This window comes from Centroberyx gerrardi, chromosome 16 (assembly GCF_048128805.1).
Source record: "Centroberyx gerrardi isolate f3 chromosome 16, fCenGer3.hap1.cur.20231027, whole genome shotgun sequence".
NCBI classification, from domain to species: domain Eukaryota; kingdom Metazoa; phylum Chordata; class Actinopteri; order Beryciformes; family Berycidae; genus Centroberyx; species Centroberyx gerrardi.
The window spans coordinates 17,572,306-17,589,050 of NC_136012.1; the positions used below are offsets into that span (position 1 = coordinate 17,572,306).

The 16,745-nt window shown below is 43.4% G+C and overlaps 1 protein-coding gene across 2 annotated transcripts; it reads left to right on the plus strand.

Moving 5' to 3' along the window:
- The first annotated feature begins 755 nt into the window (after nucleotides 1-755).
- Nucleotides 756-16,217, plus strand: lnx2b (ligand of numb-protein X 2b). 2 transcript variants are annotated; one of them, XM_071917091.2, is made up of 10 exons: nucleotides 756-971; nucleotides 5,892-6,505; nucleotides 7,796-7,989; nucleotides 9,148-9,347; nucleotides 10,936-11,370; nucleotides 11,515-11,658; nucleotides 13,032-13,206; nucleotides 13,779-14,022; nucleotides 14,126-14,284; nucleotides 14,394-16,217. In XM_071917091.2, exons 2-10 carry the CDS (start codon nucleotides 6,105-6,107, stop codon nucleotides 14,527-14,529), a joined length of 2,088 nt encoding a protein of 695 aa, XP_071773192.2. In that variant the 5' UTR covers nucleotides 756-971; nucleotides 5,892-6,104; the 3' UTR covers nucleotides 14,530-16,217. The 2 variants fall into 2 exon arrangements, with proteins under 2 accessions (XP_071773192.2, XP_071773193.2); XM_071917092.2 differs by lacking the exon at nucleotides 756-971 and adding an exon at nucleotides 4,703-4,805.
- Nucleotides 16,218-16,745: the final 528 nt, after the last annotated feature.

The window sequence follows — 16,745 nt, forward strand, 5'->3', positions numbered from 1 at the left end:
CCAGTCTTATTATTTTATTCAGCATCAGTCACATGTCTACAATCATTTTGATAAGTAGCCTACATGCATTCGGATAGAGAGACACTGACATACCAGCGACTGGACAAATCTGGAGTTTGTGGGCAATGTAGTGTTTTTGCAGAGTGATACGATGAATCAATTCAAATGTTTTCATCAGTGTTTACTTGTAAATAACACTGAAGACTAGATTCCAATTACACAACTTTCATAAGAAATATAAACACAACCAGGCTGTTAACGTCCCCATTTTATTAACTCATATTTGAATGATTTGTGTTTTTTATTTAGGTTACTAGACTGAAACTATTAGCTAAAAAAAAAGAAATAAAAAAAAATAAAAAAAATACGCCTTGTTTTGCCTTTTCAGAAATGAATCAAAATGACTCTTAAGGTAGCCTAAACACACAAAATATGCGCGTAGAGGTAATTTACTGGGCTAATTGTACAATTTACTAGTCAATTTAGTGTGATGATTGATTGTTTTATAATAGTGACATACATTTGGATTGATTAAATATGTTGTATTCAATGTTGTATTCAAGATTAGGACAAAAGGGGTTATTTTAGGTGTACTAGAAACCAAAAATGTATGATAGAGGCCTAAATGAATGAAAATAAGATATTGAGTTAGCGGATAGCCTACGTGCTGTAGCCTATAACAGAAAGGCCCCTGTGCAACACCTGCACGGACTTCCTGTGGTGAACGTCAGACTTTGGCTTGTTTGTTGCTCGAAACTGGGAAAGTCGCCCAGCCCTCGCCTGTAGGATGAAATACACCTGGGGCGGCGTGTTATGATAATTCAACAGCAGCAATGCGGTAAAATGGAAAAACTCGGGGCATTGTAGACGCTCGCCAGTCGTCGGAGTGTTTTAAATTCGTTATTCATTGAGTTTACAAAGATCTCTTTGTCTTTTAGGTTCGCTACTTCCGGGGAGAAAAACCTTCACAGGTAAGACGAGTTTCGGTCTCGGCTCGCGCGGATTCTGTTATCTGAGCAAACATCAAACGCGGCTGGTTTCGGACTTTGTATATTGTACCGAGCCTGCGTATTATAATGAAACTGTATGCGCTGTTGTGTTAAAATTGACTCCAAAGTGAGTTTCCCCGCTCAAGGTGTTGCGTTTTCTCAGCAGGTTATATGTGCCGAAGCTGAAGCCAAATCCTGCTATAGGTGGGACTGAAAGCCCGGCTGTTGTGAGTGTGAGTATTGGTGAAATGATTGTTCCCCATAATATAACCTAACTTTTATTACCTCTTCTATCATTTGGATCTGTCACATGGGTGTAGCGATAGGGACCAAACCGATTGTCATAGGCTGACAGTGGAGACATTGAATTATTTATGGTTCTAGTGACAGTTACATCCAAGTTGCTATTGTGAGGACTCTTTACTGTGGCCAAACACCAGTGTGAATGTGTGTTTTTTTTTTTTAAGATAGCCTCCTGTAAAAAGTTTAATTCTAGTGAAAAGGGGTTAAAATGCAGGTTTTATAATGAGACTATAAGGAGTTCACTGAATGCATCACCAATCATCATGTTAGTTTTGGAAAATCCAGACTGCAACCCCCCATATTTGATCTTGAAGTGGCAATACTAATGAAAAGCTTCTTCATTAATTACACCAATCTGTCCATGAGAACTTGGTGTCATGATCCATGACCATGAAAAGAGGTAAAGCAAGATATATTTCTGTGGAAAATCAATCATCAGCTTTGTATTAGCCATTCATCTCAGAGTTATTGAGACATTCAGTGCCGTACACTGTGAGAAATTAGAGAGCGGGCCTTATAATGAATCACTAATACCTCTCGCTCTTCATGCTGAATAGAATGGCATCTTAACAGGATCCTTGGCTGAAAAGTTGGTGCCATGGGTGGTGTGTGAGCCCAGATTGGTATGCGCAGGCAGAGGTCTGCTGCTGTACAGTGGGGGGCTTAGACGCCCTGTGAATACACGCTTAGTCTCCCATGTGTTTTTGTAGGAGAGACATTGGTACCATGTGCGAAGCTGCAGTCAGGCTGAGAACCGTGGGAGTTTGGTTAAGAGTGTGAGTGGGCAGATTGGGCAAGGGCTGGAAACAATGTTGGGAATGATGGTTTTAATGGTGTAAAAAAAGTGTAAGCTGTTACATTAAAAATATAGTTTTTCTTTTTAAAGTAACTTCTTACACCACTTCGGGATGAAACGATATTATCTCACGATACGATTCGATACGCAACCACGATACGATGTAATACAAAAATTTCAGTGACAACAAAGTCTGACTGCAGAATTCTGTTTATTTCTGAGCCACAAATCTTTCTAGCAATGGCATTGGCTTGCTGAGAATGTGAACAACAATTTAAAAATGTCATTACAAAGTGCAAATAATATAATTTGGATGGAGAGCTTGTGAAATTGTGCAGGGCAAGGCGTCTCATTTGTGATTACTACAGCAGAATAAAATGGAGCTAATATTGCGATCATTTTTATGCCCCACGATACATCTCGTCACATTTTTTATCACGATATATATTGAATTTCGATATATCGTCCCATCCCTTTCTACACTTTGTATTTAAAGCAGTAGTACTTGCACGTTATCACCATAGCTGTTGCATAAATGTCTAAACAATGCTTTAAACTGATGAACCTAAAAAAATGTAATGAAAAATATAATAATAATATTTTAAATGTTAACGGGGTACTCATCAGAAAAAGTATTCAAGTAACTCCTTGCACAAGCTAATACATGATGTTTCCATATAAAAAATGTAACCCGAGTCGTGTTCCAGCTCCTCTCTTGGCAACGCAGCACCCAAAACACTGATGATTAAGAGGCATTCCCTTCTGGGTAGTAAGCTGGCTGATTTTGCATTTCATGTATTTGCGTGTTATTTGTATTGTTAATAATGACAGACCCCGGCTTAAGGCAGAGGCAGACATGACACACCTCCTGTCTGCCGCAGTCTCACAGCCAATGGAATTTTTTTGTCTTGTCGTGGCCTCACCTGTGTTCGCCGCGGGCGTGGCGGCACATGTGACTCACTCATATCAACCATCTGAACAAGTGATTCGGCTCAGCTGTGGGGGAATGCCACCTCCGGTAATCCTCTGTGAGACCAGAGGACACTTTAGGGCCAGAGACATTTCCCTAGAAAGCTTAGAAAGTCACATGATGGCGAGGCATTTGATTTGGATAAGGCGTTCCTCCATCAAGGTCGTAAAATATATTGCAGCTTATCCAATGCGCAGCTGTCTTATTGTGCTGGTTTTATAGACATGGAATTACGTCTAGTGTTGAACTAAATGTTTCTGTAAGTGTTGGATTCCAATGAAAGTATTTTCTTACTCTACAGTGCTTAATCCATATCTGTGGAACTGGTTTGCTCCTTGTTACGTTGGGATTTTTAGGTATTTTACAAGCATTTACATCCAAGAAACTGACTTCATGCTTTGCCTAATATTAACATAGCAGGATTTTGAAACAGTAGATGACACAAAAATCCATTATGACAACGTTCACATTGTTCGCATTATCATATTATACCTGTTAGGCGAGTCTTCATTTCATTTGGAAGATCCCAAGAAAGACGAGTACCTATATTGATTAAGACGAAACGTGCTGCAGGCGAGCCGTCCTCTCCCACGAACCGTGTGTGCACATCCTTGAGAAACATAGCAACAACGTCGTAAACCACTGTGTTGGTGTGGTGGCAGCGGACATTGACACACAGCTTCGTAGCAAGCCGTGTTCAGACAAAGTAAGCAGGAGGCCATCCATCATCCCCAGGGTCGCTGCAGGTCTTCCTGCCTAGCTGTCCACTGCTGTAATGAAGACATGTGCTGCATCCTAAATGAAACCCCATGGGTCTTCTCTCTGGCCAGCTGTGCTTATTTGACTCCCAACCAGTGGATGCTGCTTTATCACAAAGTAAATAATAGGCATGAAGCAATAGAAAGGGAATTTGATTACTTGTCTGCAGTTTTATCATTGAAACTCTGAATATGCTTTCTTGATAAGAGGACAAGCCATGCCCTTTTCAATTGGGCAGCATAGCGTATTTAATCTACTGTATTGTTGGATTTATGCGCCGGTTCACATTCCTGTGCCAACAACAAGGTTATCTGAATTCCCAAAATAAATAGAGCACAGGGCCTGGTTTCTAGTGTGTGTCCCTCACTGTGTTACAGGATCCATGACCCCTATCCATTACAAGAATAGGTATCACTTGTGCAAAGTAAAAGAAAGGCTGTGAGAGAGAAGGCCTGCTTGACCTCAGCCGGCGCGCGTGCATGCAGAAGGACGTGTGCACGCATGTGTGTAATCGGTCCAGCATTCGGCCTCTGAGAGTGTTTTTACCTGTGGTAGTGCAACATCAGCAGCTTGAGCACCCCCCCCCCCCCCCCCCCCCATCTCTCTCTCACACACACACACACACACACGCATACACACACATCTCAGGAATTGACAGAAGCAGAATGAACGCTTCTCCTCTCCTCTCAGCTGAGCTCCCCTCTGCCTAGTCACACCAATTCCCCCTCTGCATTCCTCACATCGGTGCAGTGGGAGCACATACACATGCACACTCATGCACACAAATAAGCACTCCCTCTCCCTCTCTCTCTCTCTCGCTCTCGCTCTCTCACTCAGACACACACACACACACTGCTCTGATGGTGTGCTGGAGAGGCAGGGCTCTGGTTTCATTCAGGCTTCAGGCAGCCAGCACAGCTGCTAGGTTAGAGTCTCGTGTTTGCGTGCAGTGGCTGCTGGGCGCTTGACAACACAGATATCATCTTGGGTGAGTAGCACAAAGCTAATGACGGAAAGAGAGAACGGGTGCTTTATACCTGAACTCTGGGCTGGGGTCACAAGGACCAGTGAATTCAAGGTAGTAGGTTAATTAAGGTGCTGTTTTTTTTTCTTGTGTCCAAAGGGGAATTCATATTGTGACTGTGTAAAGGGAAGTAATCATTACTGCTCTATCTATGGCAGAATTGTGTTTCTTTATGTAGTGCCTATTTTATGTATTTTTATCGAAAACGAAAAGGTTGGAAGCCATTTCAATGCAAAGGGTGAACATTTATTAACTGCTTAGTAGGCGCAAAAAACAATAAGGCACATAAAGAGCAACCATAGAACAGAGTGATAGGCTTTTATACTACATGTAAGATAAGCAACGCGTTTCAAGCTTAGCGCTCTTCCTCAGGCAGAATCAATTCCTCAGGGAATGCTTTCATTTTATTTGCTGCGGGCCTCTTGGTAACCCTTGTTTTTTCACCCCACTGTTTTTCTAGTGGATGCATTTTTATCCTTAATGCTAAAGTTTGTGAGATCTGACTGAGTTTAAGCGCTCGATATTAGACAGAATTTATGAGATGTCAGTTGGACTTTTGTTTTATTTATTTGCTCATATGTGGAGTCCAAAAGTTACTCCAAGAATGCATTCATAATCAGCGCTCTCCTTATGAAAAGGAATTAGAGGAGATTAGGCGCTGCACAGAGGGATGCAGACTGCTGCTGATTGGGCGCAAGGGGGTCATTAGCGATGGGGATTGCATTTCTGCCCAGTTCATTCAAAGTTCTTGTTCTCGTGTAGTGCCATGCCTTTGTTCCTTCCCATTAGCAGGGGTTTGACTTTAGTCCTTTTTTCTCTTTTCTTGCCTCCTTTCAGGAGTTTAGCCCTTTTAATGAAGTGCACAGTGACATTTAGCTGAGATGAGAATTCCTTTTGTCCCTCAGGAAACTTGCTGAGAGGAAACAGCTGCGGCTTGCTGCCATATTGCTGCTGCTCTGTGGATTTGTGTCATTTCCTGTGGAGCTGGCCGGTATGAGTAGGAAAAGTCCAACTTCAGCAGTAGACCTTATTGTGTTTCTTTCTCAACAGAAAACCAAAATGAAGACGTGAAGATAACACGGTGGACAGCGGATCATTGTTTCACCTTCATCGTTTGAACGGATTCAGTTTGGGATGTGCGGACACAGACCTTAGGAAGTAAACTAGACACAGTTTTCGAGGAGATAAGAGGGGGTGTAGAAGCGGACGCAGATCTCTTCCTGTGCAGCACAAGTGTGGACTGAAGTCCCTCTGCCAGCGGCCATGACGGAGCCCAAGGTTCCCGGCAACAGTGGCACCGGGGGCCTGACGTGGGCGCGGGTATGTAAGGAGTGCGGCCAGCAGCACGAGGGCCAGGACAACCACCTGTACGAGTACCAGGATGAAGTAGACGATGAGCTGGTGTGCCACATCTGTCTGCAGCCCCTGCTCAGGCCTATGGACACTCCCTGCGGCCACACCTACTGCTTTCATTGTCTGAGCAGCTTCTTGAAAGAGCAGGACTTCTGCCCCGTGGACCGCCAGCGGCTGCAGCTGCACCAGTGCCGTCCCTCCAGCCTGCTGGTCAGGAACCTGCTGGACAAGCTGAGCGTGCTCTGTCCTCACCATGCAGAGTGCCAGCAGCAGATGCAGCGCTGCGAACTGCAGCCTCACCTGCACAACAGGTAAGACACTGCTGGATGGGGAACGGGGGGAAAAAAGGAACAGAGGGATAGTCATGCTGATAGGCTAATAATAATGATTATGATCAATAGTGGATATTGGGCCGCTACCGGGCTAAAATACAGTATTGGTGTTGGCTAATTTCTCCAGTAATATCTGATACTAAGAGTCATGTGTATCATTTTGGATGGGAAAAGCAAAACAGCTTGATTTCTGTGTTTCTTGCATATAAGGATGTTAAATCTCTATAATGGCAAACAATTATCCTTGTTGCCCAGTGACCCCAAACCAACAGTCCTACAGTCTGTTTTGTTCAGTAAAATAATGGGTTTGTTTGGTACTCAAATGTCATACTTAAAAGTCTTGTACTCAAATTCAGTGCCAGCAGTGAAAAAGTGGTGTTGGTGTAACTCTGCCTGAAGGTCAGCATGAGATCTGAAGTGTTGTTAAGTCATGACAAAAGAATCCTGACGTCTGCTGTGGAATGTAAAATGTCTACCATCAGAGCTGTTTGTTTCTCTTCTGTCCACTTGAGGCATTTGTTTTCCCTCTTTGGAGCTGTGCCACGCATTTTCTGGTCACAGGCTGATGCACATGTCCTCCTTAGTGATGCCTATTGCCGTAGAAACTTGTGTGCGTCCTGTAATTTTCATTCATGAGCGCAGGAGAAGGCGCATGTTAGTCTTCCTGTTTTTCTCATGGCCAGTGTGGTGCTTATCATCTTAGTGGCCAGCGATGACGCAGTCAGTTGTGGGTAAAGGGTTTGCTGTGATAGACGGTCCTGCTGCAGCCTCCCAGTGCAAACAATGAGGAGGCAAAGTTCAGGCATGAGGAACAAACAGCAGTACTAGCACTGACTGACTGACTTAATCAGACTCGACCTGTCTCGCCCCAGACACCCTGCAATGCAGTAAAATTGTCTGCTCATCTGCATAGTGCTTCTCCTCTAAATTCTGTGCGTGAGTCCAGTGTCTCACTCTTTCTCTCTTCCTCTCTCCTTTTCACCCTCTCGCACTCCCTTTCTCACAGAGACTCTTCACCTCCATTCTCTCCACCTGTCTTCATTTCTGTTGTCTGTCTATCCCCTGCACTCCTGGGTAGCCTCGAAAAAGTTTGACAACCTCCCCTATCATTTTGTCACAGAAACATTGATATGAATTCACCTATGCTGTTTCTAAAGGAACCAAATCACTTTGACATATTTGTCGCATTTGTTATGGATTTTTTGGTTCTTTCATATCAACCATATCATTCTCTTCATTTGTTTTCCCGGTGTGCCTTTGTTTCCTCAGATGTCCTGTTTTTAAAAGGCTCAAGGAGGAAGCGGAGAGGAGGAAGAGGCCGTCCTGGAATGAGTTAAAGGGTCGTAAGGGTGATGGGGAGTCGTCTGGCGATGCTAAACATATGCCAGCGCTGTCTCGGATTCCCGTCCGAGATCAGGCCGAGCCTGGGCTAATTAATCCCGCTTATGAGGAGAGTGAGGATGGTAAGGAGTCATTTCATCATCTAAACACCCACCATTAAAACAGATTCAGTGAGTCAGTCTGCAGACTCGGTGTTGTGTTAATCTTGGCACACCAAGTACAGTGATTTTTATTTTTTTCCCCTTTTGGGATACACTGGCGCCGTAATTACATAGAACCATCACTTCTTAGAGAGTGACTGCATTGTAAGCAGGAGAATGGTCATACAAATATATGTGTTGGTCTTGGCAAAGAAAGTGAACGTAGTTTATTAAAGTGTCTAGGTGGAAAGGAAATGGATTTCCTGCTGGGGTGACGAGAGAAAACAAAAATCCTTCTTGAAGTGCCCATCCTCTCCAGTGGGGAAAGTTGTCAAAACACAGACAAGAATTGCTGATGTGATTTCGGGCCTCAGGTTTTAGATTCTGAGACAGGAGTCACAGGTGAATCATCAGCCTAGAACGTGTACCAACTCACAGATGCTTTAACTGGAAACTTCAAACAACTTGCAAGCCAGTACCATGGACCAAAGTCTGCTGAAACATAGTTTCCAGGCAACAGGGTAATCACTATTCTCCAAGACGTTTGCATCATCCATATCATTGTCACTATCTGAAACAATACGTCACTGTCTGCTCTTAAAATCAGGCAGGGCTAAGCGAAATACAAACAGGAAAAAACAGACTACCAGATTACACATTACTCATCCTCACACTTCATTCACATCTAAACCATGTATTTATTGATTGTTGATGGACCAAATCTAAAGATATTATCATCTTTTTGTTATCAATGACAATGATGGCAGCATGTTGACTTAAACAGATTATTGGGTGGCATTGTATAATGTATTGGGTGTTTGTACTGGTAATTCGTCATGTTGTTTACAACTTTCCTTTTCTGTCATAGATTAGTGACATAATTAAGAAAGACATTAGAGGTCTGCTTCACAGTGATTTTAGGACAGCCAAGAGGTATTTTTAGACATGATAAATGTTTTATTTAATAATTACTAAATGTTAGTAGTCTGCCAAGCAGTACAGTTCTAGTACTGGTATCGCTGGTGATTTTCAAACAGCTTCAAATGTGACTCAGCCAATGAGACTGGACTGGAACTGTTTTATAATTAGGAAATTCATCCATATGTCTTCCACACGGCCCTCTGTCCCCCTTCCCTCCAGACACGACCCCTCTGCGGTCCAGTCTGGTGGCCGAGGCCAACGTGGTGGAGCTGTTCAGAGAGGAGCTGGAGGAGGAGCTGGGCCTGCGCATCGTGGGGGGCAAAGACACGCCGCTGGGGAACATTGTCATCCAGGAGATTGTCCGGGACTCGCTGGCGTCTCGCGATGGCAGGCTGGCCCCGGGGGACCATATCTTAGAGGTGAGAGAGACTCATCGTGCTAAGTGAGGAGGGTGTGAGGGTAAAGTAACCCGTATTGTGAAGTATTCATCTCTCCTTCTCTGTTTTGACTATGAATCAGCATGGGCATAGTTTGACACGGTTCAGTTCAATATATTTTTCCATAAACACATTCATGCTTTGCATTCTCTGGACCTACACAGCACTGTAAATATTACACTTGCTAGTAGGGACTGGGGAAGCAGATATTCAAGATAAACAAGTTTTAGCTCCATGGCAACAGGCGTGGCCTAGCACTGCCGGGCATGAACGGCTCATGAAACACTATAAGCAACATTTACTGGTTGTTGTCACTGATTCACTCAGCCCCTTTCTCTTCTAGAGGATCAAGGTTCAAACCCAAAGCTGACTGGAATTTAATCTGGCCTTAGCCCTTTCAAAAAAGGTTTTGGTTTTTGTAGAATGAGGGCTAATTATGAAACGGTGTGATCAGGTTTCTGATAATGTATCCTATAACTAGGATACATTTTCAGTAATGGTGTTAATGGTATTCTCATTTTTATAGACATTTCCATGTTTAGAGGTCAGTATCATTCCCCTTATGAAAGGATATGTTATTCATATTTATTTATTCAGTAACTTTGAGTATATCAGTGTTTTATTCATAGTGAATCATTGAGATTTGTGAAACAAAATGTAAACAAGGCTCTCTTGTGGTTCCCATAGAGCAGAACAGAGGTACAGAGTGTGACTTTAGAGGGGATTTTAATAAGGTGTGGTTTCCTCTCTTCCTACAATCTCTTTCTCCTTGGATTTCTGCCCTCTGGCTGTCCTGTGCCGCTGTAAACTGAGCTTATGGACTATTTCACCCTCGGCTCTGGCACCCCTGCCTCAGAATGTCCTCTAAAATGCAGCTCTTCCTCTAAGCCAACCAATCCCAAACCTGTAAATGAAAGCAAAAACCACCTAGCCAACTGGCTGCCTCAGGATGTGAAACGTTAGCCTCCATTTTTTTTGGCTTTTGTGGAAGGCCAGTGGATGTAAAGAGATATGTTATAGACTTGTGAAGATTGCGTTCCTAATTTCTTGGAACTCGATCTCTCTCTTCCCCTTGAATCGATGCATTGATTTTTGTGGCCTTCTCTCAGATGAGATTTGTAAAGCAGACATCAATTTGAGAGACTTTTATTTTTAGTGGAGGAGGCAAACCTGCACTGCCTTAAACAAAACAAGTGAATCTTGAGCCAAATATCAGATATTGCACATAGCATTCAATTCCATGTATAGTTTGATATGTTCTTAATTGCTGTGATGTTCAAGAAAGTGCCCAACATGTGAGATGCCAGGAACGGAAATAGAGGGACAAGCTCTAATGAGATCCAGTTACACTTACACTTTTTGGCACACGTTAACATAAACATCTAGAGGAGGAGGGGAAGATAATTATTTAATCTCACTTCCCTTCATTACATGTGGCATTCCCACAGCTCTCAATAGTGTCGGCCAACATGTATGTACATGTTTATATTGACTTCCAGCTGCATTGTAGGTGAGCGCTGCTTTATCATTGACAGTGTTTCTTTCTCTCTCCATGGTGTCGTGTTTCTAGGTGAATGATGTCAGTCTGGCTTCTGTCCCTCATTCCCGGGCCATCACTGTGCTGCGGCGGCCATGTTCCCTGCTCCGGCTCACCGTTATGCAGGAAAAGGGCTTCAAATCTAGGGATCCACGGCCCGAGCATCACCCTCTCTCTTCTACCAATTCCACTGCCTCCCAGCCCTCTCACAATCTCCATGGCAATACTACCTCCAATCACAACCCCGGCACCGTCATCCAGGTGACGCTCGTGAAGAGCCAGCGCACCGAACCGCTGGGCATCAAACTCATCCGCAAATCCGACGAGAGTGGGGTTTTTATCCTGGACCTGCTGTCTGGGGGTCTGGCAGCCAAGGACGGCAAACTGAGGAACAATGACAAGGTGCTGGCCATCAATGGACACGACCTGAGGCACGGGACGCCCGAGAGCGCCGCCCAGATCATACAGGTATGGCTCAGTAGCACAGCCATATTAATGAAGTTCCATTTTGTTGCTTAACCCCAAAACAATATCGATCAATCAGTGATTATCTAAGAAGGATATATATCTAATGTGAAATGAATTGCCATTTCTGCGACTGTGTGCATCCAGGCCAGTGAGGTGCGGGTGAACTTTGTGGTGATGAGGCCTGCAGAGACTCAGGAGGAAGGAGGGAGCGGTGGAGAGGGACCAGGCAGAGCGACCAGGAGAGTCCCGGAGCCGCAGTACTTCAGGCGCCGCTCTACCTACATGAAGGTAATCTGGAAAAGCAACAGAACCACACAAATCAAGCCTCAAACTAACCATTGGTCTCTTTGCACTGTTACAAATTCTAATTATAAGTGGTTGTGTATATGTTGTCATCCTTGAATTACATTGATGTGTTATGTGTGTTTATACAACCGTTAGTTCCCGTCAGGTAATGTGATTGGACAGGAGGCATTCAATAAGTACTGATATACGGTATAACAGCACTGGGACGTTTTACTATATGTATCAGTCCGCTTTACATGTGTTCTAATATAAACAGTGCATGTGTTGCTTCGCAGCACTTGGTAGTGAAATCCCGAGGGAACTGTTTTTGTTGGCGGAGACGAATAAAAGACAAAAATCATAATCTGTTGTCGCAAAATTACCATTACTTGATAAATAGCTTTGTTTATACAACTGTTGTGTAATATAACTATTCAAATCAAGCCTCAAACTAACATTTTTTTTCTTGTTGCATGCTATAGCTTATTCTAATTCTAATTAATTCTAAAGTGGTTGTGTTTATATTATCATCCTTGAATTACATTGATGTGTTATGTGCATTTTTAGCTTGATTTTAATAGCTACGGGTATACAGGATCTTACAAACGCGGCGTGTTTATGTTTACATAGTGTAACAGTAATCGTTGGGCCTTTCTTGGTCACACTCAGCTATACCATACACTATCAGTGGAGAGAGTAGCAACCCCCCAGCTGGAGGTGAAAAGCCTTGCGAGCAGACGCCTGCTTCGGTGAGCAGAGATAAAAGCCCTTCTCTGGGGCCTCCCTCTGTCCTGATCAAAAGGCCTAGGGTGCTGCTCACTCTGCTGCTACGGGGCCACTGTCCTGTTTTTTTTGTTGTTTCTTTGGGTGGCAGAGGATCAAAGCTGGTGACAGTTAGCTTTCGCCTGCAGAGTAGAGCCTTTTAGTCTTGCTGGGGGGATGGGCTCCCTGCTGGGGGAGGAAGAGCCCCCACCTCCCCCGAGCGTCCCCTCTGATGGTTTACAGACTCCACAGAGCAACAAGGAAGCTGGGGCAAGCTGTCATTTTCCACACATCTTTTCCACTACGAGAGCTTAGTGTGGATCCTAACACTTTGCCTCTGCCTTTACCTCTCAGCTGCATCTCAAATGTTTCACATTTGTTTCTACGAGTGGTTTTGCAAGAGGAATCAATTAAGTCAAAGGATCCTGGAGAGCCTAAGATAATGGATAACAGAAAACATGAATAAGATAAGATGAAACTTTTATGATCCGTGTGGAGAAATTGGGCAAAATGGAGTGTTATAACAGGGTATTAACTATCATTACATTCATCTATCTAGATGAATGTGTTTATCATTCTGAATTATTGAATCTGTCTCATTCTTTGACATTTAGGATCCTCCAGGTGGATTTTCTAGCCAGGAAAAGACTGTGAGCCTGAAGAAGGAGCCTCGGCTTTCCCTGGGCATCACCATCGCCGGGGGGAGGGACTGCCGCAGCCGCCTGCCGGTCTACATCACAAGTGTCCAGCCTGTAGGCTGTCTGCACCGAGACGGCACCATCAAAACAGGTACAAAATAGCATCTGGCGATCTGTGATTTCATACTGTAACAGGAAAGTATCTTTGTAATGTTACATGGCCTGGCCAGCTAAATATAAATGCACAGAAAGGGTTTTTATTGTAAGTGTTTCTAGTGTATAGATACTAGCATTTGAGTCAGTTCATTCAAAGTTTAAAAACTTAATTCACATTATGATGATAGAGACTTCACTATGTATAATTTCATTATAGATTGGATACAGATACAATAATAAACTGTTTATGGCAAACAATTTCCTGTTCTATTACTATTATTATTATTATTATTATTATCATGTAATACTTGATTGATTAGGGAAGGGAAATTTTCATTTGACTTGCTTCCATTCAGTGATTCAGTGTTTTGCTAAGGACACTTAAGCAGGGCGGATGCTCCCCAAAAGGGGGGCTTGAAACCTGGTCCTCGTTCTAGCTCTTATCCAGTGAATAACTTCTTGAATTGTCAGTGAATTGAGCCTCCTCTGATAGAAACCTATATGTGTCTTGTTCAACATGGAAATCCTCTGATCTAAAATTGCTCCCATGGGTCTGTGTTGCCCTAGGTGACATTCTGCTGAGCATCAACGGTGTGGACCTGACCCAGCTGACCTACAACGAGGCTGTGTCTGTGCTGAAGGCGCAGACGGCTCAGGCCCAGGTGGTGCTGCGTGTCATCCAGACAATCTCCGAGGACTCTGAGGAGGACGGCGAGGCCGGCAACACGGACGAGCTGGACTCCATAGAGATCCCAGGGGAAGACAACCTCAACTGGACCCCGCTGTGGACCCGCTGGCTGGGCCTGCCTAGGTACAGCTGCCTTCAGCCTCATCACTGCTGTGTAGACATCTCTAGTTTGCATTTTTATATGAAAGATATGGACTTAGCTGTGTTTCTGCCCTTGTCGTTTCAGTCACATGCACTGGTGTCGCGACATTGTCCTGCTAAAGACCAACAATGAGAGCTGGGGCTTCAGTATCGTCGGGGGCTACGAGGAGAGCCACGGCCAGCAGCCCTTCTTCATCAAAACCATCGTGCCTGGTACACCCGCTCACTTTGACGGACGCCTCAAGTAAGTTAACCACAGTGTGACGCCTATAATGTGATCTCACTAGCACCTATACCCTCTCATCACTCTTACTCACCAAACTCGTTTACTGACGGCCTGTGGTTCCCTGCAGGTGTGGTGATGAGATCGTGGCGGTGAACGGAGCCACCACAGTGGGAATGAACAACTCATCTCTCATCCCCATGCTCAAGCTGCAGAAGAATAAAGTCACACTGACTGTGGTGTCCTGGCCGGGGAGCCTGGTGTAGCAAAACACACACATGCACATTCTTCCTCTTTTTCTCTCTTCTTTCTCTCACCCCCATAGGTGTACACACACACACACACACACCTTGCCCTGCTCAGCTGCATTCTTCACTCGGCCTCTCACTGTCCCTTCCTCTTTGTTAGGTGACATTCTTGTAGTCTTGAAGTCTTTTTGATCATCAGAGTTCATTTATATAATACAGAATATGTACTTGCAGATCATCCTGTCTAGAGTGGGACTGATTTTCACAAACATAATCTTAGTAGGTACCTACTTGTTGCAAACGCTGATGTACTCAAAGGGCAGTTGATTGCATGACTCAGTGAACAAATTGGGTTAAATCAGGGTGCAGAACTGATGACAATCAGTGAACTATATTATAAGGGCAAACTGGAAGGATCATTACCCTTTTTTATCCTGTCTTGAAAGCTTTATGTATGTGTTTGCTTACCTGTTGAATACTTTTATCATTTGGTAGTCATGACTTTTGATTCAAGTGATTTGCATAATCATCATCCAAAGATGAAATGTAGTGTATACATTTGCATAATCGTAATGAAGAAATACGGATGACTTGGTATAATAAGAAAACAATGACTGTTGACGGTGCAGACAGATGCCAAAGACAGATAAATCATCCTGTCCTACGCCTGTTTTACCACTGCTTTTGATTTTATAAACTTTATTTATGTAGCACTTTTGAAGACTGTGCAACAAAGTGCGTTACAAAATGCCAGTAAGATAAACAACAAAAAGGTCAGACATTAATTAAATCAAGGTTACATAAGAATAAAACAGGCTACTACAACCATAATAAAATGAGTAAAAACAAATATATGAAACAAAATCCTGTGTGTAAATGTTTTAAGAAGTGGTTTAAAAAGTGAGATCCTCAGGCAGGGCGTTGGAAAGCCTAGGAACCTGCAAGGCAAAGGTCCAGTCGCGGCGACATCAAGCTGCAGTTCAGTTCTTAAGGGGTTAAAAGGTCTGACATATATCTAAGATCCAGACCAATCCAAGCCTTAAAATGAATCAACAAAGTCTTAAAATGACTTCTAAAACTAACAGGGAACCCGTATAGAAGCAAACATGGGGCTACTATGATCCTGTGATGCACGTTTGGTCTTCATCAATGGTGTTTATCCATAAGCAATACATTCAGTGGCGTTTGATTTATTAAATGAATGATCCATGTCCATTTACCACAGTGCTGTATTTATCTTCAATTTCTGTACAATGCCTCACACTGAATGTCTCTGATAAGTGGGTGTGTTGTACACATTGAAGGACAAATCAGCGAATACTTGCCTTAATTACCACTAAACCAAAATGTTTTTCCCCGTCTTTTGTTTCCCATCTCACTCTTTTAATGGTAAATAATCTTTTGAAATGTCACGTAGCACACTGTGTTTTGTTTAAAACGGTTTCCTGTTCATATGAATTGTGAGGAGAATATAATGTCCTTGCTATGGCACAAAAGCTTATTCATTTTACCTCAGTCATTCTTTTTGGCTCTACACTTTCTGAGTGGCCTTTATTGTATCTTGGAGACAACATGGAACCAGTCTGAATATTGTTTCGTAATTTTTTAGTCAAGTCGAGAGTGGCTGTGAAATGTAGGTAACATGTTGTGTGTATCGGCCCATCCCCCTGTCCCATCATGTTCAATAAACTCTTAAGGAATGACAACTTTCTTCTGTTTATCTTCTGTCCTATCTAGATTTCACGCCCCACCAAGTGATATTCTTCGATGGCCATTCTATCAGATGAAAGCTCTGCTGCTTTCCACACAATGAATCTCGTTTGCTAATACTTTGTCCCATAGCCTCTGACTGCGCTGTGGGGGACATCACTCATCTGAAGTGGCGTGTAGGGTAAAGTGGGCCAGGCAAGATCTCACAGCAAAGCCTGGCGAGGAGGAATGTAAATCAGCATAGTGGAGAGCAACGGACACAACTCAAGGACAGCTGGTGTAAATTACCCCGGGTATCGAGCAAGGTTTAAAGCCCCATAGTGTATATAAACAATGTGAATTTCATTAATATTTTGCCTCGCACCTCTGAAACTTCAAAGAAACTGTAGAGAATCACTGCAAATCACATGATGCTTATGTGAATGTGTAGGTCATTATAGGCTTCAGAAGCTATTATTGGTTCATATTTCATGGTGATCAGGGTTAAGCAGCTCTTATTGGCAGCATGATCGCACAGGGATTTT